This window comes from Pelodiscus sinensis, chromosome 1, assembly GCF_049634645.1.
Source record: "Pelodiscus sinensis isolate JC-2024 chromosome 1, ASM4963464v1, whole genome shotgun sequence".
NCBI classification, from domain to species: domain Eukaryota; kingdom Metazoa; phylum Chordata; order Testudines; family Trionychidae; genus Pelodiscus; species Pelodiscus sinensis.
The window spans coordinates 5,050,373-5,076,189 of NC_134711.1; the positions used below are offsets into that span (position 1 = coordinate 5,050,373).

General features: G+C 52.8%; 1 protein-coding gene across 1 annotated transcript in view; it reads left to right on the forward strand.

The window, feature by feature from the left end:
• The first annotated feature begins 218 nt into the window (after nt 1–218).
• The window catches only part of SLC35B4 (solute carrier family 35 member B4), a 29,267-nt gene continuing 3,668 nt past the window's right edge, over nt 219–25,817 (forward strand). The window contains exons 1-9 of the mRNA XM_075925616.1: nt 219–391; nt 10,960–11,073; nt 12,113–12,215; nt 15,386–15,435; nt 17,425–17,506; nt 19,631–19,691; nt 21,810–21,919; nt 23,491–23,566; nt 25,073–25,148. Coding sequence (XP_075781731.1) covers nt 315–391; nt 10,960–11,073; nt 12,113–12,215; nt 15,386–15,435; nt 17,425–17,506; nt 19,631–19,691; nt 21,810–21,919; nt 23,491–23,566; nt 25,073–25,148 — 749 coding nt within the window. The 5' untranslated portion in view covers nt 219–314. The remainder of the gene's footprint in view (nt 392–10,959; nt 11,074–12,112; nt 12,216–15,385; nt 15,436–17,424; nt 17,507–19,630; nt 19,692–21,809; nt 21,920–23,490; nt 23,567–25,072; nt 25,149–25,817) is intronic.

Here is a 25,817-nt window from a genome sequence, read left to right on the forward strand (position 1 = left end):
CCCTCAGCACCCCCCTTCCTCCTGCCCCTCGCCCTACCCCCTGCCGCTGCTAGCACGCCTCGTGCCCTGGGCTCAGCCAGGGGCGCGGCAGCAGCCCTGGGACTACAACTCCCATCACCCCCCGCTGCAAAGCTGCCGGCGTCGGCGGGGCCGCGCGGAGGCTTCTGGGAGCTGTAGTCCCCCGCGGGCGGAGCGGCCGTGGCGAGGCACGGCCGGCGGGCGGGGGAGGAACTACAGGCGGGCGGCGGCTGCTCCCCGGGGAGGTGGCGCCGGGACCGGCTCGGCGCGGCGCTGGGAGCCCCCCGCCCGTCACCATGCGCCTGGCCGCGGCCGTCGGGCTGGTCTTCGGCGGCTGCTGCAGCAACGTGGTGTTCCTGGAGCTGCTGGCCAGGTGCGCGGGGGGGCCCTGGGGGGGGCTGCGGGGCTGGGGCCCCTGGGGGGGTGGGGTGGGGTGGGGTGGGGTGGGGGATGGGGGGGGAGAAGGGCTGTGGGGCTGGGGCCCCTGGGGGGGGGAGGGCTGTGGGGCTGGGGCCCCTGGGGGGGGGAGGATGGGGGGGAGGAGGGCTGTGGGGCTGGGGCCCCTGGGGGGGTGGGGGATGGGGGGGAGGAGGGCTGCGGGGCTGGGGCCCCTGGGGGGGTGGGGGATGGGGGGGAGGAGGGCTGTGGGGCTGGGGCCCCTGGGGGGGGGAGGATGGGGGGGAGGAGGGCTGTGGGGCTGGGGCCCCTGGGGGGGTGGGGGATGGGGGGGAGGAGGGCTGTGGGGCTGGGGCCCCTGGGGGGGTGGGGGATGGGGGGGAGGAGGGCTGTGGGGCTGGGGCCCCTGGGGGGGTGGGGGATGGGGGGGAGGAGGGCTGTGGGGCTGGGGCCCCTGGGGGGGGGGAGGATGGGGGGGAGGAGGGCTGTGGGGCTGGGGCCCCTGGGGGGGGGAGGATGGGGGGGAGGAGGGCTGTGGGGCTGGGGCCCCTGGGGGGGGGGAGGATGGGGGGGAGGAGGGCTGCGGGGCTGGGGCCCCTGGGGGGGGAGGAGGGCTGTGGGACTGGGGCCCCCTGGGGGGGTGGGGGATGGGGGGGAGGAGGGCTGCGGGGCTGGGGCCCTCTGGGGGGGTGGGGGATGAGGGGGAGGAGGGCTGTGGGGCTGGGGCCCCTGGGGGGGTGGGGGATGGGGGGGAGGAGGGCTGCGGGGCTGGGGCCCCTGGGGGGGTGGGGGATGGGGGGGAGGAGGGCTGCGGGGCTGGGGCCCCTGGGTGGGGTGGGGGATGGGGAGGAGAAGGGCTGCGGGGCTGGGGCCCCTGGGGGGGTGGGGTGGGGGGGAGGAGGGCTGCGGGGCTGGGGTCCCTGGGGGGAGGAGGGCTGCTGGGCGGGGGGCAGAGCTCCTGAGCTTGGGCCCCGGGGCTGGGGGGGGGGGGGGGGGAGAAAGCAGGGCTCCTGGTGTGGCTCCTGGGCTAGAGGGGGCGGGCAGGGACAGGGCTCCTGGGCTAAGGGCTGGGGGCAGGGCTGCTGGGATGGGGTTGGAGCTAGGGGTTGCCAACTCTGACTGAAGTTATCCTGGGAGATTCCCCCCCGCCCCCCCTTCTCTCTCTCTCTCTCTCTCTCTCTCTCTCTCTCTCACATACAGAAAGAGAGAGAAGAGAGACCATTTTCTTACAATAGCCTATTAAAACCTCCAGGATAGCTTTCCTTGGGCGATTGACACCGATTCTGGAAGACTCCTGGCCAGTCCTGGAGAGTTGGCATCCCTCTCTGGGGATGGGTCAGGGATGCCTGATGTGACTTCTGGGCTGGGGCGGGGGGAGGGAGCAGGGCTTTTGGGCTTGGTGGTGGGGGAGGCAGCGGGGTACCTGGGCTGGTGTTGCTAAGGGATTGGCTGCACTGACACATGACTGCACTGTGACTTTCTTGCTCAGGGGTCTGGAAACACCCCCCTCCCCTGCTTTAGGGTACACTTGAGTCATGTTTCCAAGCTTTTCTCTGCAAATTTAAGTGGTGTCAATGAAAACAAAATATGTGAATGTATTCCCATGACTCAAGGAGCTCGGGCACTAAAAAGACCATGGGACTCATAGTAAAATCATGAGATCTGGCACCACTGCTCTGCTTCCGGTGCAAGTCACTGCCTCTTTCTGTGACTCGGTTTCCCCATCAGTAGCACACCAGTGTACCTACCTGGTATATATTGAAAGTTCCTGTGGTGTTTACAAATGCAGAGTGCTGTGCGGGGTTATTGGCATGTGGCAATGTTTTAATAGGCCGGAGCTGAGATCCTCCTCCTTAAAAGAATGAAAAACCTCAAAAAGGATTTTCTGGTTATCAAAAAAAAACGTGGAAAGCCATGAAGTTTCAGAATCAACGCTACAATCAGAAGAAAGCCAAACTATGAGTAGCAAGGTGCGGTGTGGGGTATCAAGGGCCTTTAGCAATGCCCTGAGAAAAAGCCCTCTCTGAGGTGAATTTGCCTCTCCGTTACAAAGTCAGCTCCTCACTGATCCAAGAGAAGAATTTTACTTCCAATCGTACAGTGGTTAAACCAGGACTGCACTTCTTGGTAGCCTTGCACAGTTCATAGAAAGATGCGTTTTACCAGCAGCATACTGAGGAAAATAATTTCTCCCCTTCCCCCTCAAATTTCCCTGTGCTACCAATAAGGGCAGTTCCATTAGACACAGACCTACCCATGTAGCTGTCAGTCCCAGGATATTAGAAAGACATGGTGAGTGAGGTAATATCTTGTACTGAGCCAACTTCTGTTGGTCAGAGACATAAGCGTTCGAGCTACACAGACCGAATGTTGGTTTTCAAGCCTTCTGGCCATCGGTCAACCAAATAAGGCCCCGGAGCCTTGAGGTTCAATATCAGGGATGCAAAACCGCAGCCCGGGGCCAGATGCAAACCCTAACTTATCCAGCCCATAAGGCTCAGGGCCTCCCTCCCCACCCAGCCACTCCACTGCGGGGCTGGAGCACATGTGTGGCCCCCAACTGATTTTTCTGTGGGCCAGCAGGCCCCAACCCAAAAAAGGTTTCTCACCCCTGTTCTATACAGCGGACTGAGTTGTGTAGATCCAGTTGCAGGATTAGAGCCTAAGATGACCACTTACAAAGAAGAGAGGTGACTGGTTAGCAAAGCTTCACACTTCACGTCACAAAGACATCCATATGAATCTAGTTAACCAACCTGAGTTGTGTGTGTGTCATGTTTTGAAACGTCACCTGAGCAGGCTGCAGGTAAATCATCCTCCGTAAATGTAAGAGGCCAGTTTTCTTTCCCTGTGTAAATTGGGCACGTGCTTTTCTTCTTTATGATGTGTGAAGGCCTAACAGGCCTGAGCACACTGTAATGGACTCTACATAAACACGTACGTCATGCTAGAGAGAGGCTCTGGCCAGTCCCTTTATGAAGACTGATAGAAATGCATCTGAGCAGCATTGTTAAAACAGTCACTATGGTGCGCTGAGCAAGCCAGTTCATTCTACCAGTTCTCCGAAACTGTGGTCCACTTTCCAGTGGCGTGCTGGCAGCTGGCTGGGTACATGCTGTTGGTTATGCTAGTGCCATTGTGTCCAACATGCTAGTGGCATGTGGCTATTTGGCTGGTTGAGTGTGGCTAGTGTTTAAGTGTGACTACTACTTCAGAACTGATTAGACCCCACGGTTCGAGTGGTTTCCAGCTGCAAAATTGCATCAGGAGATTCTTGCTAACTCTTCCAGCTAGCTGCTGTGGTTCTGGACGCTGAAAGTTATGTGATTGGGAATGGATGGGGAAGAGGTGGCAAAACTCCCTGTAATGAATTCTAGAGCAGTGGTTCTCAGCCAGCGGTACCCCAAGGATTACGAAGAGGGCTTCCAGGGTCCATTAATTCATCTAGCTGTTTGCCTAGTTTTACAACAGCTTGCATCAATGTCACTGGTGAAGGCAGTGCAAATGACATTTTCATACGATGACTTGTTGATACTGATCTATGTACGATACGCTTGGAAGTAAGTGAAAATCGTGTGAGGAAGATGAGCAGTTTTTCAGTAACCGTGTACTGTGACATGTTTGGATTTTTACGTCTGATTTGTGTAAGCAAGTACTTTTTAGGTGAAGTGAACCTTGGGGATAGGCCAATAAATCAGACTCCTGAAAGGTGTAGTCTGGAATAGGGATGTTAAATATCAGTTAATTGACTAGCTGAGTAACCTCGTGAAATTTTATCGGTTAGTCGCCTATTCTATAGTCCCCGGGGGCGGGGCCAGCAGCCTCTGTATCAGAGGCAATGGCGCAGGGTGCCAGGTGGGAGCTGGTCCGCGAGGGGAGCCAGTTTAAAAACCAGCTCCCCTTACGGACGGCTGCCTGTCGCCCTGTGCTGCTGCTTCTGAGAAAGAGGCAGCAGTGCGGGGTGGCAGCAGCCTCTGGGAGGGGGTCTGAGCTCCTGGACCCAGCATGAGCTAGGACTGAGATGGGCCGTCTGCCCACCTGGCTCCTAATACACTTGAAATGCAGAGCTGCAGCAGGGGTAGGTCCCAGACCCCTCGCAAGCCAGGACTGAGCCAGGCTGCTGACCAGCCAAAAAAATGAACTGGCAGGGAGAGGGAAATGCGTGTTGTCTATAGCATTAACCTGTAAGCTTTTGCTTATCGATTAATCAGTTAATTGACTACACTATTACATCCCAGCTGTGTCTAGACTGGCAAGTTTTTCCGCAAAATCATGTGATTTTCTGTTAAAAGCATTTTCGGAAATTCATGCCAGTGTAGACGTAGCGCCCTAGTCTGGAAAGGTTGAGAACACTGTTCTAGCCTGTGCTGTGGAGAAATCCTGCATTCTGGACTTTGGACCAGACCACACAGAAGAGAAATTCAATCTCCTAGAAGGCAGGAAGGGTTGTGATCTTAATAAACTAGCGAAATGGGAGACCCATGGCCACCCAGCCTTCTGGTGTCTCGCAAGTTGTATGAATGTAAGTTTATTGGAGGATTATTGTCCTAACAAAAGAGAATTGCCTCGCTGACACAAGTTGAAATAGCTGTCGAGAATTAATTAGTGTGCTTAGGCTCTTAGCTGTTTCCTGTAAACCTGTCAAGGTGTCAGGAGACTTTTATCTGGGTGTGGCCAGTTAGTCTGTTTTTCTTTTGCATTTGTCTTTGAACATTTGCAGATGGCTTTCTGTCAACACAATTGGGCTTGTCCCTGATTTCTTACTTTACATGAGGCGCAAGGATGCAGACTTCCTGCGGCTCCATAAGAACGGCCGTACTGGGACAGACCAAAGGTCCATCTAGCCCAGTCGCCTGTCTGCCGACAGTGGCCAGCACCAGGTGCCCCAGAGAGGGTGGACCGAAGACAATGATCAAGCAATTTGTCTCCTGCCATCCCTCTCCAGCCTCTGACAAACAGAGGCCAGGGCACACCATTTCTATCCCCTGGCTAATAGCCTTTTATGGACCTAACCTCTATGAAATTATCTAGCTTCTCTTTAAACTCTGTTATAGTCCTAGCCTTCACAGCCTCCTCTGGCTAGGAGTTCCACAAGTTGACTGCACGCTCCGGAGATTGTGAAGAGGAATTGATTAAAATGGCCAAATCCTAGTCTAACCAGAGACCACCCTGGCATCCTGCCAGGCATTTGATTTCTCTTTCCCAATCCCTCTCCAATCACCACACCTCAGTAGTGGGACGTGAACCAAATTCAAAGGCCAGAGAGAGACCTGCACATGGCTAATTGGACACATTTGTCTCCACGTTCCTTGTTAACTGAATTTGCAGCTTAGACACAACTGGACAGCAAATCCATGAACAATGGGCCGTCTCCCGTCTGAAACCCCACGGTATTAGCTCTTCGAGCCCTGTGTTCAGATCTCTTCAAGTGTCTTTTCCCCTGGTTAGAGTCAGAGGCTGCGGTGATTTATGAGACTGCCAGAAAAGAAGTGTAAGCTCAAGAATATTCATCTCCCACCACTATAAAATAGCAATAATGAGCATGCAATTTGAGGGGCGGGAGAGAGGAGGTATCTAAGAGCCCAGTTAATAATTATACTCCAGCAAATCTTAGAATTGAATTGAATTCTAAGGCTAGAAGAGACCTCGGGGAATCATTGAGTTCAATTCCCTGCCCAAAGCAGGAGCAACCCAACTAAATTATCCCAGCCAGGGTTTCCTCAAGCTGGGACATAAAAACCTCTAGGGATGGAGATTCCACCCCCTCCCTAGGGAACCCATCCCAGTGCTCCCCCACCCTCCTATGGAAATGGATATTAGGAAAAAACTAACCTAGATCTCTTCCACCGCAACTTGAGACCATTGCTCCTCGTTCTGCCATCTGCCACCACTGAGAACAGCCTCTCTCCATCCTCTTTGGAACCTCCCTTCAGGTAGTTGTAGGCTGCTACCAAATCCCCCCTCACTCTTCTCTTCTGCAGAATAAATAAACCCAAATCCCTCAGCCTCTCCTCATAGGTCAGGTGCTCCAGCCCCCTCATCATTTTGGTTGCCCTCCGCTGGACCCTCTCCAATGCGTCCACATCCTTTCTGTAATAGGGGCCCCAAAATTGTCCTGCTCAGGCAGCAAAGTTCTTTGGGAGAATGTTGGCCTTGACTCTTCTATGGACACTGTCACACCTTTGCTTCGTAGATTAATTATGGTTTCTCCATTTGCTCCCACAGCTTTACAATTCCCATAAGACTTTATCTGTAGCATGACAGGCTTCCAGATCCTGGGGTGGGAATGAGAGCACTGAAGGGGACAAGTACTGGAGGAGGATCACACTAGTGGTATCCAGACTCCTCAGTGACCGTTGGGGTAGGGTGATGGTTGGGTCTCTTGGGGGAGAAGAAGAACCACAAAGCAGGGACCTGAGTCTCTAGGGTCGGGTTGTATGTATCTCAATCATAGAATCATAGAATACCTCGAGAGGTCATCAAGTCCAGTCCCCGGCCCCCATGGCAGGACCAAATACTGTCTAGACCAGGGGTGTCCAAACTTTTTTCAAAGAGGGCCAGATTTGATGAAGTGAACATGCGTGAGGGCCGACCATTTTGCCTGACATTCTTTGAACCATTAAAATTAAATGCAAATTAACTATTTTATACAAAGTTTATTGCAAACGGCATACTTTTCATTTCGTCACATGGATGACAAATCTAAACAGGTGTTAAATCACTCTGCCTTTCATATCTGAAGGCTAGATGAAAAAAAAATCCAGGAAGCTGAAATATATGTCAGGAACATTGTAAAGTACATTACATATTATTGGTAATAAAGGTTGTCTGTCAACTTTTAAGTTCAAAAAATATGAACAGGAACATAACACCAAGTATACATGTTGTGTCCAAATATATTTATAACTGATTTAGACCAACTGACATTAACTGAGATTTTACAATGTATTCATCTCAATACATATGGATTCGTTGGGGGCCATAAAAGATAGATATTGCCAAATTACCTGGGGGGCCGTATTAAACCGGAACAAGGGCCGCAATTGGCCCGCGGGCCGGACTTTGGACATGCCTGGTCTAGACCATCCCTGATAGACATTTATCTAACCTGCTCTTAAATATATCCAGAGATGGAGATTCCACAACTTCCCTGGGCAATTTATTCCAGTATCTGACTACCCTGACAGTTAGGAACTTTTTCCTAATGTCCATCCTAAACCTCCCTTGCTGCAGTTTAAGGCCATTGCTTCTTGTTCTATCCTCAGAGGCCAAGATGAACAAGTTTTCTCCCTCTACCTTATGACACCCTTTTAGATACCTGAAAACTGCTATCATGTCCCCCCTCAGTATTCTCTTTTCTAAACTAAACAAACCCAATTCTTTCAGTCTTCCCTCATAGGTTTGTGGAAGCCCAAGACTGTAAGAAGAAACCTTGGTTTCTTTCTGGTTGTTCCTGAATTGCCTAAATAAGACTTTGTGAAACAAGGTGCGGGGAGAGTTAATTGTCCCACTATTATCCTGGGACCAGACCAGCTACCCCAGCGCTAAAGAGCCCAAGTCTGCCAAGCGCTTACTGCTGCTGTCTTGTCTGATTGCCCAAGCTAAGCAGGTTTGGGCTATATCCTTTTTGGTGTGGGAGGTCTCCAGGAAACACCTAGTTGCTGCCATAAATGGTGTACACAAATCACCATGCACGTAATCCCCTCACAAGACACTAGCAGACCCACAACAGACTAGGGGACATAAAAAGTCTTTTGAAAAGGTAACCGTGTAACTGCTATAAGTCCTCGTGGTTACACACACTATGGGCTCTGCAGTATAAGGCTATCAGACTTGCTTCTGGGGGGGCACAGCATGTAACTTGCGGAGGGGGGCTGGTCCAGCCGGCCCCCTGCTTGTGGTGGGCCCAACAGGGCTGGCCTCTCGCCCAGCATGGGTAGAAAGCTGCTCCATCCCCTACAGGTTAACTGGACCTTAATAGGGAGGCCGATCAGTTAACTGATTGACCTTTTACATGCCTGTAACAGACAACTGAAAACAAGCGCCAGAGCAAGCCATTCGCTCTTCCTTGGTTGGTGTCCCAGGGGCCATGATATAAAAAAACCCCACTCCAAAGTGATCACATGACATGCCAAGCCGTTAAAGCAAGTCTGCATCCCGCACGTCCGGGAGAACAGCAAATCGACAATCAAATCCCCACCAGCAAACACGGAAACGTCCCCCTGCCAGGTCTCCATAGCGCAGGGAGACCTGCAGAACGTAGGCAGATGCTTCCCAGTTCCTCCGCTGGGACTTGCGCAAGGAGGAGCAGCCCTGCTATCAGGGTCCCTCCCGCTGTCCAGACTCTGAGCTTATGGGAAACGCGCCTCCTCGAAAGAGCGCCTGTCGACATGCAAGGAAGGAAAAGGGAGCGTGGCTCTGACAGCAGTGAAAGAGGTGACAACTGGAATATCTGGCACCCTGCTACCACCTAGAAACAAATACGGAATGGACGTCTGGCACAAACGTTCGTTATTCCTGGCATGCCCTAGCCTGTGCCTGTCTGGACTGTGTCTTGTACGCTTGCTCGCCTCAGTGAGCTTTCTCTAAATGAGTGATTCGGTAGGTGGCAGTTTTCACTTTGGGCCGGGCCTGAGCAAATGCCCCTGACGGGGACTTGGGTAGCAGGTTTAAAACGAATAAAAGAAAGTTCTTCACACAGCGTGTAGTCAACCTGTGGAACTCCTTGCCAGAGGAGGCTGTGAAGGCTAGGACTATAACAGAGTTCAAAGAGAAGCTAGATAATTTCATGGAGGTTAGGTCCATAAAAGGCTATTAGCCAGGGGATAGAAATGGTGTCCCTGGCCTCTGTTTGTCAGAGGCTGGAGAAGGATGGCAGGAGACAAATCGCTTGATCATTGTCTTCGGTCCACCCCCTCTGGGGCACCTGGTGCTGGTCACTGTCGGCAGACAGGCTACTGGGCTAGATGGACCTTTGGTCTGACCCAGTATGGCCATTCTTATGTTCTTATGACTCATAGATGTCACCGTAACCCAACTCTTTCTGATGAACTGAAACACCAGCCTGTTATGGGGGTTAATGATCCAAGTCCTTTCTGTAGGAATAAAATGCAAGCAGTGGGGCCCAGAGCCACCATGGGCCCCAGGGCAACCGCCAGAAGGCCTTGGCTGGAAGGGGTGGGGCCAGCCCTCAGTGCCACCCAGACCACAGTGCATACCCCCCAGTCCTCACAGCCATGCAGAGCAGCACTCCGGCGGCGATTCAAAGGGGCTTGGAGCTCTGTCCACTGCGGTGGCAGCAGTGACCTGGGCCCTGGGGCAACTGCCCCTTTTGCCCCCCTCCTGGTGGCAGGTAGGGTTGCCAGGTGTCCCGTATTGAACCAGACAGCCCGGTATTTGTGCCTTCTGTCCGGTAAGTAAATTGAGAAAATACCGGACATACAAAATGTCCTGTATTTTCTACTTTTCCCGGCTCGGCGCCCGACAGATGCACAGCGGCGGAAGTAAGGGGAGTGGCAGAGGAGCGGGCCCGCCAATTAAATGGGCCGCGACTGCATTTCGTGGCCTGGCGGGTTTTTTTTTTTTTGGTGGGGGTTTTTTTTTTCTCAACAAAGTTCATGGGGTTTTTCTGCGTCAACAAAAGTGGTTTTTTTTTTTTTCCTCAACCAAAATTTCCCTGGCGCTTTTTTGCCGAAACCATCTGGTAACCTTAGTGGCAGGTCTGAATGCCAGATAGTAACGCCAGTGTCCTAGCTGAATTCCAAATGGTCTGTTGTTCCCCTGGGCCAGTTTTCACTGCCGTTGCTGATGGATAACGATCTAACGGTTTTGGACTGCTTCTCACTGCCTGGATATCTGAACTAAGACCTGACGCTCCAGAGGACGGACTTTGGTCAACAGCTCCACCCCTCTGGTGCAGAGAAACTTTCTCCCATGAGGGTGAAGTGCTTCGAGAGACAGAGCTTTCTCCGGGACTGGTCTGAGAGTGGAACAAACTCTCCCAGGGACTAAGGATCATCATAATCCTTATCTCCTTCCGCTCCAAGTGCAAGGTGCACCAACCTTTTCTAACACAAATAAAGTAGTTTATTGGTTATAATCTCTCTCTCCTTATCAAAACCAAACACTCCACCACTCCCATCATTCTCTACTGCCATGGGTGACAGCTGCAGTAAGCAGTGCACATAACATGTCTGGAAGGTGCTCAGATAGACAAGGGTCATGGCAGTCAAAGAATCGATATAGAAGAAAACGGTATCCTATTTCACTTCCTGCCTTAAGCCTGCTGAGCAGTGTTACATGCTGTTACACAGCTGCCAAGCTGCTCCCCAGAAGTGGCTACATCCTGGTGATGAGTGACGTGATCCCCGTGAGTTTATGTATGTGTGAGTTTATAGTGGATAAGTCTATACTGCTAAGAATCACGTTAGGGAAGCTTATGTGGTGCGTTAGAATGGTAAATGCTGTGGGCCCTTCATCCGTGCATTCTATTGCAATAGATTGCATCATTAATTTTCTCCTTCTCTCTCTTCCTCTCAAATCCAGAGAGTTTCCAGGATGCGGGAACATAGTGACGTTTGCACAGTTCTTATTCATAGCAGTGGAAGGCTTTATCTTTGAAGCCAATTTTGGAAGGAAGCGGCCGGCCATTCCAATAAGGTACGGTAGACTTAAATGCTCTGGCGGGGTTGTAATCTCTTAGAGTTTAATAACCCAGCTCATCCATTTATCCTGTCTACACCCCGTTCCTTTTCCAGAGTTAGCATCGCCTCGTTCAGAAGTTGTCACATCTGGTAAAATATTAACAGTCCTAGATAAATGAGTTAATAGGAAATTGCTTTCAGCCTTCTCTCCTAAGGAACATGTGGTTAGCTGTTTAGTAAACGAGAGCTACTTTTAGGGGACTGGACCTCTCTGGGGTTTGGTCATTAGCGGAGCCCAGCTGGAAATCTGTGAGAAATAAGTCTCAAAATTCTTTTTCCCCTCACGAATTCTTCATTGGCAGCAGAGCGGACTACAAAACCTGTTGGCTTTTCCACTTCTAGTTCCTGTGACTTGACAGCCTGTGTGAAAAGACTCCTGTTTCCAACTGGTGCCTAGGGGACGGCTAAATACAAGTTGAACCTCTCTAATCCAGAACGCTCTGGTCTGGAAACATCCGTCATCCAGAAAGATTTTAGTTACCCAGATGTCCACTTTTCATGGGTGTGGCCAAGTTTCCTGTGGTCCCATCAAGTTTGTTTACAGCCCCCACAACTAGCTTTGTGTTCTTTGCTGTTATTTAGCTTTAATTTACCTCTTGCTGTCCTCTAACAGCCCAGTAAGTGGTGGAAATGTTGGTCATGCTGCTAGATAACATTGACCTGCCATAGTCCGGCACAGTCTCTGGTTCGAAACCGGTCCGGTCCTAAGCAGCCAGACTAGAGAGGTTCAACCTGTACCAGCCATGTGGAGACTGAATTCTCCACCCAGCCTCAGAGCGGATTCCTCCAGGCATCTCTGAGTAGGTGATGGGAGTGCAGTTGCCGTAAGGGAGAGAGATCTGCACAGCCTCTGCCCTTCCTGCTCTGAGCAGAGAACGTGTGTCGCTGGGGTTCACGGACTGGCGTTGTCCGAGCATTGTAAGAGAGTATACCTGGAAGGAACATCCCAGGCGTCCGTTTTCTCCGCTGACCAGCCCCTTGTGTTTCCCTTTCAGATACTACCTGATCATGGTGGCCATGTTCTTCACAGTCAGCGTAGTGAATAACTACGCCCTGAATCTAAACATAGCCATGCCACTGCACATGATATTCCGATCCGTGAGTACTTCTGCCGGCCTTTCTTTCCATGCATGCATGCTGAGTTCTCTGCCCCGCGTCCAGTGGGAGCGGAACCCATGTGGCTTAGTCTCGCTGCAGGCCTGGCGGAGGAGGAGAACTTTGCGTTGACCTGTCATGCTTTGTAGCGACACTACGATGCACAAAGACAGCAGAGTTATTCATGGAAAAAGGATTAGGGGTGTAATAGTGTAGTCCAGTGCTTCCCAATTTTATTTGGCCATGGAACCCTTTTCAGCTTAAAAGAATGAACCCCTGTGGTTGCCAGGGTAAAATTTGTCAAAAAAAAAAAAAAAAAAAGACTCTGTCTCTTTAAGAAGGGGCGGGGGAGTGCCCCCTTATTGAGGAACCCTTTCTTTCGCTTCACGGAACCCTGGGGTTCTGCGGAGCACCAATTGGGAAACACTCCTGTAGTCGATTAACCAATCAGCAAAAGCTTATAGATTAATGCTGTAGACTGCACACATTCGCTCCTCCTCCAGTACATTTTTTAGCAGGCAACAGGCAGCCGGTCTGCGAGGGGAGCTGGTTTTTAAACTGTCTCCCCTTGCGGACCAGCTCCCGTCTGGTACAGAGGCAGTGCGGAATGGCAGGGGGCTTCTCGGGAGCAGGGCTGGAGCACACTGGCTGCTGGTCCCCGCTCTTGAGGACTATAAAATAGTCGAGTAACCAAGAATTTGTGCGGTTAATCGACTATTCGATTAACCGATATTTAACATCCTTAGAAAGGATGGCCTTGTAGTTAAAGCATGAGGGCAGGGCTTAATATGGGTTCAGTTCCCAGCTCCGCAGAAGACTTTGGAGAGCTTGGGCTGTTTTCTTATTGCCTGTGCCTCATTTTCCCCATCTGTCAAATGGAGATCATGTGATCCCCTAACAGGTGATCTGAGAGCCAGCTAATCTTTTGGAGGCATTTGCGTTTTTCAGGGAGACCCATTGTAACACACGCACTTGGCTCTCAGGGCTGGGTGTGTCTGTTTGTCCGCTCCTTATCCCAAGGAGCATCAGGGCCTGGAGAAGCTTCCTTCTTACATGTGGGGAAACTGAGGCACAGAGATGGTGAATAACTCACCCAGGGAGTTGGCGTTAAAGCTGGTATCCAGACTCTGGAGATCCTGAGTCCCCCTCCTGCTCTCAGACTGCAAAATCAACTTGCGTCTGCTGCCTGCCAAACCCTTGCACTTCACGAGTATTGGGATCGGTTCTTCTCTGCTTGGCATGGTAAGGGATGGATTTGCAAAGACTGCCCACGCCGAATGCAGTCAGGGAGCAGGGTGCATGAGTTTGCATGTGCCAACGCTCGGTAGCTATTAGTTCTACTGGGCACGTCAGTAGCGTGTCTGAACAGTGACGTCAAATTCCGCCTGCCCTTTGCACCTCCAGTTCCCTACAACTTGCAGATTCACTGGTGTATTTGTAAGGGGCTGCAAAGGCACGGTAGGGAACTGTGCCAAAATAAAACTACTGGCACAGAGAGGAGTATGAACCCAACGAGTCATGAAATGTACTAACAGACTCATTTTGGGGAGGAAGATGTTGCCTGATCTAGGAATTCTGAATACTGAGTCCCCCTTCAGGAAAACTAAACCCATCTCCCCTCCTTCTTTCTGCACCTCCATGCTGTATTAAAGGCTCACATAGCATGCATGGGTGTGCACAGACTGCTAGTCCTTCGTGTCCCCCCTACAGGGATCGCTTCGTGTTTTAGAAAACACTGTCCCATCCATCTTCCACACATTCTGATGACTGCAAGACAAGTGCCACGGTAAACTTACATCAAAGCAAAAAGGAAATCTATGCTCGAGTGTCAGGGTACTAGGGATTTGGACTAGGGATGCAAATGAAGACAACCGAAGTAGTTAGTGAAGCGGGGATTTAAATATCCCACGCTTCATTAACATGATATCACTGACACGAGATCAAAAAATGAGGAGTAATGTTAGTTCGGACTAAGGGCTTTAGTCCGAACTAATGTGTCCCGGCGCGCACTTCCTGGTTCGAATCAGCTGTGATTCGAACTAGCACGCCGGCGAGATCATGTTAATGAAGCACGGGATATTTAAATCCCTGCTTCATTAACTACTTTGGTCATCTCCATTTGCATCCCTAGACCGAACTAGGGATGCAGTGTAGATTTACCCTCAGATATCAAGTACTAAGCTGTAGAGCAGGACAGGGATTTGGCCCACCTTACACTTTGATCTGGTCTGCGGACTGCATCTGACCGCTTTCTATTTACATCCCGTTGCCTGTGCCATTGAATTTCCAGGCCCCGCCCCTTCCTCCCCAGGCCCCTCCCCCTTCCAGGGGGTGTAGCCCACCTGTGACAGTATACCAAAATTCATTAAGTGGCCCCCCTGCAAAAATTATTGCCCACTCCTGCAGTAGAGTAACCTTCCGTGAGAAGCAATAGATCTGCCCAGTGGCTTGGTGGATCTTAAAATTTGACTGTTTAAAAAAAAAAGGGGGGGGGGGCAGATTGTCTGAATCAGTCTGGCATAGAACTGGATAACCTCCATGTCCTCTCACCTGAACATTATCCTTCCTGAGCCATCCCAAAGTAGGGGACTTTCTCATGCCGTTGATGCCAGAAATGCACGTTCTCTTCCCGATCTTCCCCTGGTAACTGTTTTAGCCTAAATATGCGGACTCATAAACTTTAAGGTCAAAAGGGACTGTTATGATCATCTAGTCTGACCCCCCTGCACAGTGCAGGCCACAGAATCTCACCCACCCCCTCCTGTAATAATCCTCTCACCTATATCTCAGATATTGAAGTCCTCAAATGATGGTTTAAAGACCCCAAGATGCAGAGAATCCTCCAGCAAGTGAGCCGTGCCCCATGCTACAGAGGAAGGCAAAAAACCTCCAGGGCCTCTGCCAATCTACCCTGGAGGAAAATTCCTTCCCGACCCCAAATAGAGAGAGCTAAAGATGTCCCTGCAAGCCCTGTTACTTCTTGGTTTTCTTCTCTGGGTCTAAAGAGAATCAGTCCCTCTCTGGTTTCAGTCTCTCTCCATCCTGTTATGGCTATGAGTGGCCTGTACTTAGCTGTTCAGAGCACACGGGTTTTCTTGTTGAGTGTGTTTCTATTTCTGGGCGGGTGCCTGCCACACTGACCTTGTTTTGCTTTTCTCTCTCCCCCTCCCCAGGGCTCTCTAATAGCCAGCATGGTTCTAGGTATCATCATTTTGAAAAAAAGGTAAATTCTGGCACCCTGATTCATCAGCACAATGACTGAGTCTGGTAAACCTCGTACAGAGTCCAGCAACAGTTGGCTCACGTGCAAAACTTTTTATCTGCAAAGTGCTTTAGGCCTGATCTACCATCCCCCCTCCCCAGAGTAAATGCCCTCCTCTCATAGATGGGGAAACCGAGTCATTGGAGTTAAGTGACATGCCAGATGCCAGGAAGAGAGTCAGTGTCACAGCTGGGATTGGGGTTCCAGCTCAGGCAAACCGAGGCTGACTAGGGAGCATTTTAGGGTCATAGCCTTGCATTTCTGCGCCACCCTCCTTCCGAGGAGCTCAGTCTGCGGTGAGCATCAGGCGACGAAGCCCTAAATCGCCCCTTATTGGCAGGGAGGTAGTGAAGGAGAGTTGGCCCCGGGTTCCTGCCTGTCCGCTGAAGAATCAGCGTGACTAGAAGCAGCCGGGGAGAGGGGAACAGAGCGCTTTGTCACACAGCAGTAGCCCCGTTGCTCCTGTTGCAACCACCAACCCTCCGTGTGGGGTCTCTGCTTCAATGTTGGACAAGCAGCTTTTGGTTTCGCTGCTGGAGGAGCAGGTGGGGCTTTGCCCCCCTCCCGTGGCTGGTTTGTCTAAAGGATAAATTGACACCTAAGCGAGATGCTGATGCCGTTAGCACTGGCGAGCCAGGGCTTGGAGCATGCAGGAACTGCATCCTCAGCACATTCGCGGATGACTCTAAGCTCGAGGGAGAGGTAGATATGTTGGAGGGCAGGGGTAGGGTCCAGAGTGACCTAGGCAAATTGGACGATTGGGCCAAAATAAATCTGAGGACGTTCCACAAGGGCAAATGCAGAGTCCTTCCCTTGAGAGGGAAGAATCCCAAACATTGTTACAGGCTGGGGAGCGACTGGCTAAGCAGCAGTTCGGCAGAAAAGGCCCTGGGGATTCTGGTGGATGAGAAGCTGGATATGAGTCAACAAGGCGCCCTTGTAGCCAAAAAGGCTAATGGCATATTAGGTTGCATTAGGAGGAGCATTGCCAGCAGATCCAGAGACGTGATTATTCCCCTTTATTCGGCTCTGGTGAGGCCACATCGGGAGTATTGTGTCCAATTCTGTGCCCCCCACTATAGAAGGGATGTGGAGGCATTGGAGAGGGTCCAGAGGAGGGCGACCAAAATGATTAGGGGCCTGGAGCGCATGACCTATGAGGAGAGACTGAGAGATTTGGGTTTGTTTAGTCTGCAGAAGTGAAGAGTGAGGGGGGATTTGACAGCAGCCTTCAACTCCCTGAAGGGGGGTTCCAAAGAGGCTGGAGAGAGGCTGTTCTCAGTGGTGGCAGATGGCAGAAGAAGGAGCAATGGTCTCAAGTTGCAGTGGGGGAGGTCTAGGATGGATATTAGGAAAAGCTATTTCCCTAGGAGGGTGGGGGAGCACTGGGATGGGTTCCCTAGGGAGGGGGTGGAATCTCCATCCCTAGAGGTTTTTAACTCTCAGCTTGACAAAGCCCTGGCTGGGATTGGTCCTGCTTTGGGCAGGAGGCCTGGCTTCATGACTCCTGAGGTCTCTTCTAGCCCTGGGATTCTGGGATTCTCTGAATGGGTTGTGTGAGGACGGGGTACTGCAGCGAGAGCTCTCCTCTGCTCCCCTTCCCATCCGGGAGTGGGTTTCAGGGAATGAAGAGTAAATGGCTCGAGCAAGAAAATAATTGGAATGACATGATCCTAATGCTCCCTGTTTGGTGATCTCGGGGGCTAGGAACCTGTTGGCTTTGGAAAGGAAGCACTTGCATCTCTGAGCATGGCGAGGCTGGAACCGAAAGAGCTTTCCCTGGGTTCCCTTCTGTTCCAGTTTCCAGTCAGTAGTTGCTGCAGATTTGCACCAGGGGAACAGAGCAGAATCAGGCCCCAGTGCATCTACAGTGTCGCATGGGGTGAGCGCTCCCAGGTTGGAAAGGGCAGAGGAGGGTGCTGAAGTCTCCTTGTTCTTCTCTTGTTGCAGGTACAGCGTGTCCAAATACACATCCATCGCCCTGGTGTCAGTGGGGATCTTTGTCTGCACTTTCATGTCTGCCAAACAAGTGGTAAGGAATGCTTTTCACGTGTCGCTTTGGACTGACGGGAAGAAAGTACACTGCCCGTTTTTTGTCTGCTTCCCTGGGGATCGCCTTCCCTCCAAGACGCCTGATTTTTGCTGGCCTTTGCATTTTTCTTTTAGTTCTCGGTGCCTTTTATGGCAGGCTGCTTAGTTTTTGCCTTCCTTAGGGGCACGCACGCTGAACATCAAGTTGCTTTCAGCCTCAAAGGAAACAAAAGAATTGGGGGTTAATGTATTTAATGATTAGCTTTTGCGCTACCAATGTGTAGACACCGCCACTGCCAGTCTAAGCAATCTTAAAACTTCACTCTGGGCTTCCAGATCCAGTCACTTTTCAGACAAGAAATTCCAGGTCTGGCCTGAAACCAAGTGTGATTTTGGGGGAGGAGGGGTGTAAATTTGAGGATAAACAGGGTGGCAATTTTTTGTGAGCGAAGAGAGTGTGGTTTGGAGCTGGGGAGGATGCCCACAAATGGGTAACTTTTTTTCTTTGAGGTTTTTCCTTCTGGGTTTAGCATCAGAAGAGGTAAGGCTGGAAAATTGAAACTGACCATGGAGATCAGGCTTAGAGAGATGCAACTGTCTAGTCTCTTGGTTGAAAGCTGGTTTAATTTGGCCTAGTTATGAGGGTCTTGAATATTGTGCAAGCCTGCTAGAGACTTGTAGCGACAGGAATGCTTTGAGAGATGTTGCGTTTCACAAGCCTCTTCTAGGAAACAGGACGGCACTGCCTGTGTGGGGTTAAACTAGCTGGATGGGGGGAAAACACTTAAGGATACAGGATCAGAAAGGACTCCTGGGTCACGGAGACCAATCTCCTGTTGTTACTAACGACTGTGGGGGGGGGGGAAGCTTATAAGACTCTTATGGAGCCCAGACTGTGCCGTCGGTGTAAGCTGCTCTCTTGCTCTTTCACCGACGGCTGCTTACACCAAGTGTGCAGTGTATGGGGCAGGATTCTGCAGGATCCTGGCAGATTTAAATGCAGATTTCAGGAGATTAAGGCATCACAGATGCATTAAACAGCTGAACTTCTAGACTAGACTAGTCGCAACAATCCGAGCTCACTTTAATAAGTGCACAGCAAATGCTGTGAGCAAGGCATGTGCCACAGAGCGCAGGGTGGGGCATCGGCGTATGCGCGTCCGGATCATTTTCAGTAGACACTGTCCTGAATAAGTCTGTTTTCCATCCTGCAAAAGGTGCTGTACGCCTGCGGGTCCTAGTACCTCCCCCTCTCTGAGCAGCGGGCCCCTCTTGCTTAGGAAGGCGACTCTACCGTGAGAGCTTTGCCTAGCGCTCTCCTTCTCTCACCCCCGTCCCGCTAAGATGACAAAATCGCCAAGGAAAGGACAGAAATGTTTGCAAATTGGAGACGCTTTTCCTGTCCGAGACTTGGGCTGGAACAGCATGTTACTGATCGTGAATATTGGTAACTGATTATATTTTCCAAATGCAACAAATAACCCCGAATACCAGCTTTGTCATAACACAGAGTCAGTCGAGGGTTAGGATAAAGGGAGGGGAAGCGATGTATCTTCAGCCCACATCATGGGCAGCGGGTAAAGGCCCAGCTGGGGAGGGCAAGCCAAGGCCCCGCCCCTTCTGCCTGGAGCCACACCCCTTTCCCCGAGAGCATGCCCCTTCGACAACCTCCCCCAGTGAAGCCCTGCCCAACCCCAGCTGGAAACCCTTCCCCGGCCCCCAGGGTGCTGCATGAGATGGCCCCAGCCTTCCCCGGCCCCCAAGGAGCTCCGGCGTGGCCCTGGCCCCTTTCAGGCGGCTGGGCAGCGTAGGCAGTTTTGGGAAGGCAGTGACGTTCCTTGCCTACGTTACCCGCCGCCCCAGGCCCGCGTGTGACTTTGAAAGGGATGCTGGTTTTGTCTCTCCTCATAACCCAACCGTTCCGCTGAGGCGGGGGTGCGAGCAGTTTGCACCGGGTCTGCCGCGTACCGCCTTCAACCAGAGGGACGACGTGCAGGTGCCCTCGATACTCTATTTACCTCGCTTTGGAGCGCAGTCCCTCCGCTATGGGGAGCAGAGCGAGCCACTTGGAAGCTGCCCCTCTCTCTCCGTGGTAACGAGCCGTCTCTTCTCCCCGCCTCCCCAGGCTTCTCAGTCCAGCTCCGGCGAAGAGGACGGACTCCACGTCTTCCTGTGGTGGCTGTTAGGTCTGTAAGTGCGTGACACTCATCGGCGTGGCGGTTAGGTTGGCTGGAGTTTCTCTCACGGGGCAGAGAGCTGGGTGACGCCCGGCTCCAGGGACCGGTTGCGTTCCCGCTGTCGATTGAAGCAGCATCACGGTGCCCACTCTCGCCCTGTTGACAGAGCCGATCCCACGGCAAAAGGCTGCTTCCAACCAGCTGGTCAAAGATAGGATCTAAAGTGCTCGTGTGAGGGGAGGGTTGGGGATGGGGGTGGGTTGCTCCTAAGTGAATTTGGGAGATTCATGTGAAATCGAGACGGGCGGAGTCTGATCTCTGTTAGACGGGGGCTGCTGAGGCTCTGGGCCGCCCTCTGTAGCGCTGACGCCCCATAGGAGAGAGATGTGGGAGAACAACCCAAGAACTGTTGGCTTCTAGAAATGCCACAGCCATCAGCGGGGGCGGGGGAGTAAAAGAACTGCTTAGGGGTCAAAGGACGGTCTCAGTCCTGGACGTGGCTCCATGGACGTCAGCAGGTTTACACCAGGGCTGTATTCGGCCCCTAGATGCGTGCTGACAATATTGGCCCAATTCCTCCCTACAGCGGAGGGACCTTCTTGTCTGCAGCACCGGGGTGATGAACAGCGCCAAGAGGGAGCAGTTACCTGCGAGCATGGGTGTAACCTGTGGGTGTGATGTAACACGAAGCCTCTTAGAAAACCGGCTCTTAAGAGTTGCCAGTCTTCACTTTCTGGCTGCTTTCAGGGGCTGCGGTTAATAGTAGAATTGGAAGGGACCTCGAGAGGTCATCAGGTCCAGTCCCCTGCCTCACGGCAGGACCAAGCACCGTCTAGACCAGCGTTTCCCAATTTTATTTGGCCACGGAACCCTTTTCAGCTTAAAAGAATTTCAAGGAACCCCTAGGGTTGCCAGGGTAAAATTTGTCAAGCAAATTTAGTTTCATCTATACGGCTCCCTTCTTGTGCAAATGAAGCATGGATTAGCATATTGCCAGGCATCATTTGCATAATTAATTAGGGGCCGTTTTTGTGCAAAAGCCTCTTCCTCATTTTTTCAGGAAGAATGGCTCTTACGCAAGGGGGTTTTTGCGCAAAAGCCTCTTGTGCAATAACGGCCCCATATTAATTATGCAAATAAAGCACAGCAATATGCTAAGATGAGCTTCATTTGCATAGGCTTTTGCGCAAGAAGGAAGCAGTATAGACGTAGCCTTTGTGAGGGGGAGGGGGAGTGCCTCGTTTTCGCGGAACCCTTACTTTCGCTTCACGGAACCTCGGGGTTCCGGGGAGCACCAATTGGGTAACAATGATCTAGACCGTCCCTGAGCGGTGTCTGTCCGATCTGCTCTGAAATATCTCCAGAAATGGGGATTCCACAACCTCCCTAGGCAACTTATTCCAGTGTTTCACCACCCTGACAGTTAGGAAGTGTTTCCTAATGTCCAACCTCAACCTCCCTTGCTGCAGTTTAAGCCCATTGCTTCTTGTTCTATCCTCGGAGGCCAGGAGAACAATTTTTCTCCCTGTAACACCCTTTTCGATAATAGGAAACTGCCGTCATGTCCTCTCTCGGTCTTCTCTTTTCTACTCTAAACAAGCCCAATTCTTCCAGTTTTCCCTCACAGGTCAAGGTTTCTAGACCTTGAATCATTCTTGTTGCTCTTCTCTGGACTTTCTCCAGTTTCTCCACTTCTCTCTCAAAATGTGGTGCCGAGAACTGGACACAAGACTCCAGCTGAGGCCTAATTAGTGCAGAGCAGAGCGGAAGAATGACTCCTCGTGTCTTGCTCACGTATTGTCCCTAGTCTCTTTGTAAGTGGGGCGCTTACCCTGCAGGGGCCAGCTTCCGATTTTCAAAATCAGTCCGGGGGAGAGGGGATAACAAGCCGCTGAATCACTTTTGAAAATGGGCCTGAGGTGCTTACCTCCTCTTGACTTGCAAGGAGACCCAACGCCCAAGTCACATGGGTAAAATAGTCAACTGCCCCATGGCTGCCGCTCCAGTCTCTCCTGGGCTTTCCCGTTCTCTTGTGTTTCAAGCCAAGCCTGGAGATCTGCCAGTGCTGATTGACTGGCAGTTTGTGAAGTCCTGGGGCCGGACAGTAAGGCTGCTTTTGTGTTACAGGTATCGCAGCCCTGACCTTCGCCCTCCTTATGTCGGCCAGAATGGGGATCTTCCAAGAGACCCTCTACAAGCAGTTTGGGAAGCATTCCAAGGAGGCGCTGTTCTACAATGTAAGTGGCTCTTGGCTTTACCTCCGGCCACCCGCTTCTGAATAAACATGTCGTCAGGGCCGTGACAAGGGTGGGGCAAGCGGGGCGTCCGCCAAGATGCAAGAAGTAAAAATAATAAGCTGGAAAAGTGAAGTGCGTGACACAGGCTCCCCTAAGAAGAGGGGGCGCAGAATTCCAATTTGCCTCCGGACGCAAAACATACCTAGTTGCGGCGCTGCATGTCATGCAGCTTTCCAGCCTGCTCTGTGGGGTAGAAACACTGACCAGGGTGGGAACAGTTTTAGAGAAAATGCAGAACGTTAGATGCTTGGTCAGAGCCATGCGGGTCACCCCTAGACAATGTCTTATAGTCCAGTGGCCACAAGTCTCCTTGAGCATACGGTGTCCTTTTCAATCTCTTAAAATGTTATGGACCCCTCACGTCCCTCAGCCGCGCTCCTTCCCGGGTTGAAGGATGTGCTGGCTGCGAGAGGCTCCCTGCGGATCCCCTACAGTATCGACGGGGGACCCCCAGGGGTCCGCGGACCACAGGTTGGGAACTGCTGTTGTAGGGGATAATCCTACATTTTATAATAGGTCTCTTCCGAGCTCTACGTCCTGTGATGCAGGGATGTAAATACCCCTTCAAGAAGTTACCTGGTTAAGCTGGGGTGGGGAACCTTTTTTTGGGTTGGGGGCCGCTGTCCCACAGAAAAGTCAGTCAGGGGCCGCTCACAAGTGGAAAGCAAAAAAAACCTAACTGATGTAGCCCCCGACTGAGTAGGAGAAAGATACTCCCCACGTTCCCTTCGCACACCAGAGCGCAGGACGTGGGGGGGCAGGGAGGTAGATTTTGTGTGCCCCAGTGCTGCAGCGGGGACAGCAGGGACTGGAGCACCTTTGTGGGTTCTTCCAATGGTGGGGGGCAGGGGCAGCCCTACGTCCTGGGGGCCGGATCCTGGCAAACCTGGGGCCGAATCCGGCCCCTCGGCCTTAGGTTCCTCGCTGCGTTAAACGATATAATTTTAATCGGTTAACTGGGGGCCAGACAGCCTGCCACAGTGGGAGAGGCTGCTGCCTCTCTCACCAGTTAATCAGATAAGCATCAAGTAACCCTAACTGGGTAGCCTTTTACATCCCAGCTATGATGCCAGATTTGCTGTACTGCAGGGGGTAGGGGAAATGAGGCCTACAGGGACCAAACACTGTCCCCAAACCTCTCCCTCAGATGTTTGCCCTTTAGAACAGGAAGGCTGGGTCAAGGGATGCATGTCATCCTGCCGAGTGTGACTGGTGGGTTTTGTCGCGGGATAGGAGGGATGGATCAGCTGTACATGAGCTGGTGTTTAAGTCTCGGCTTGACAAAGCCCTGGCCGGGTTGATTTAGTTGGGATTGGTCCTGCCTAGAGCAGGGGGCTGGACTTGATGACCTTCTGAGATCTCTTCCAGCTCTGAGTCTATGATTCAGCTTATACAAGGGCCACCATTAACGCTAATGCATTTTTCCTTTGAGTGGTTGAAATGCACTGATGTGACGTCTCCGCAGGGTGCCGTTTTAAACTGCTGCGTTGACTTTCTCTCTCTTGCTACAGCACGCTCTGCCTCTCCCTGGCTTCCTCCTCCTCGCCCCGGACATCTACGCCCATGCTGTTCTCTTCAGCCAGTCTGGTGAGTTTTCTTTGGGCAAGTCGCTGCTCAGATGGATCTAAGCAATGACAGTGAATGGCTCTAGAGAATGCTTTAACCCAGCAAAGGAAATAGAAACTCGTTGTCTAAGTTCCCAGCCCTGCTAATACATCCGTGTTTAACTCTTAGCAGTGGTCCTGTCTAAATCAGTGGGTACGTTGGTGTGCGTAAAGTTACCCGCACAAGTGAAACCTCAAACACTGGTGAATTATTAAATAAACCCCACCTCTCATCACAGAACCCCAGTGTTTTCTGACAGCCAGAACCTTTTCATAGAATCCCAGGGCTAGAAGAGACCCCAGGAGTCAGCAAGTCCAGCCCCCTGCCCTAAGCAAGACCAACCCCAACTCAATCGTCCCAGCCAGAGCTTGGTCAAGCCGGGACTTAAAACACCTCTAGGGATGGAGATTCCATCATCTCCCTAGGGAACCCATCCCAGTGCTTGTTTTGTTAACAGGCTCCCCTGTAGTGTCCAGTTCCTCTTCCCTAGTCAGTAACAGCCATTTTAAAATAAAAATGTTGATACTTGAGGGGAAGCGGGGCTGTTCTTCCTCCCCATTCGGAAAATTCTTCCTGACTGCAGTCGCACACGGGAAACCTCGGCACGGGGCGGGGGGTGAGCACAGCGGGAAGGGACGGGCCAGATTCTCTGGTTGGCGTAGCTCTGAAACGGGAACCAGTGAAGCGGCGGTGAGTGCATCTGAGTGGACGTGCTGGGCGAGAACACCAGAACCGTCTTCAGGCAGCTTTTTGAGGCAAGCGTCTCCAGTCGGGGATGGCCAGCCCAGGGCAGCCTGCGTGACGTTTCCTTCCCGCCCCGCTAAGCGCTCAGAAGCCTGGGCAAGCCGCAATTCGGATTGATACGGGCTGAGAGTTCAGGAACGCACGGCTCCGGCGGCTTTGCCCAGCCGGGGTGTGGAATGCACAGACAGTGGTAGACCGAAGTGCCGTCTCCTAGGGCTGGAACACCTACAAGGGGGAAAAATAGGAGGGTCAGTGCCTCCCCCTTCCCCACCAGGATCTCCTGCCCACCAGCTCCAATCCAGCACCTCTGTTCCACAGCATCCCGGGAGGTGCTGGGGAGCAAGGGGGAGGAGCTAGGCGAGGAAGCGGTGGAGTGGGGGCGGAGCCTGGGGCGGAGCCAGAGTCGAGCACCCCCAGCAGCTGAATAAGTGGGTGCCTATGGCAGCAGACTCCATGGTGAGAGAGGCCACCTCCCCGTGAGATCTCTGTCCAGCCCGAACAGGTTACCGCTCTGGGTCAGATCCGGGGCCTTTCCAGAGCCGGTGGCCTCCAGGGCTGTGGCGTACGTCTCCCTCGCACAGGCAGCCACAGGGCAAGCTCCCTCTGCCGGGCTCTCTGAGGGAGACGCCGTCGGGGGAGCGTCCCCGCGGAGACCACCGAGAAGGGGGCGAGTCGCTGTGGCGTGCGGCTCGAGGCAGGGCTGAGACCAGCCGTGGACCTTTCTCCTTTCCTCTCTCCTCACAGAGCCGTTCCAAGTCCCGGGGATCGGGCTGACCTTGCCCGTCATGTGGTTCTACCTCATCATGAACGTCGTCACGCAGTATCCTTCTCACGCGTGGGTGGCAGGGCCCGGGTGGCGGGGATGCCAGTGTGCTGGGGAAACGGGGCCTGAAGATTAGTCGTGTAAATCCCGCCGTGCATGCTCGGACCTCCCTGAGCTCAGGGCTGAGGCCTCCGTCAGCAGCTGAAGCCGAGTATTGGCAGGGGGGTTAAGCCGGACACAACAGCTAGCCCTGTCTGTTGGGTGGAGCTGTGGGGGGAGCAGGGCTGGAAGAGAAGGGGCAGAGCGGAGGGGGCAGGGTGGAGCTGTGGGGGGAGCAGGGCTGGAAGAGAAGGGGCAGGGTGGAGCTGTGGGGGGGGAGCAGGGCTGGAAGAGAAGGGGCAGAGCGGAGGGGCGGGAAGAGCTGTGGGGGGAGCAGGGCTGGAAGAGAAGGGGCAGAGCGGAGGGGGCAGGGTGGAGCTGTGGGGGGAGCAGGGCTGGAAGAGAAGGGGCAGAGCGGAGGGGGCAGGGTGGAGCTGTGGGGGGAGCAGGGCTGGAAGAGAAGGGGCAGAGCGGAGGGGGCAGGGTGGAGCTGTGGGGGGAGCAGGGCTGGAAGAGAAGGGGCAGAGCGGAGGGGGCAGGGTGGAGCTGTGGGGGGAGCAGGGCTGGAAGAGAAGGGGCAGAGCGGAGGGGGCAGGGTGGAGCTGTGGGGGGAGCAGGGCTGGAAGA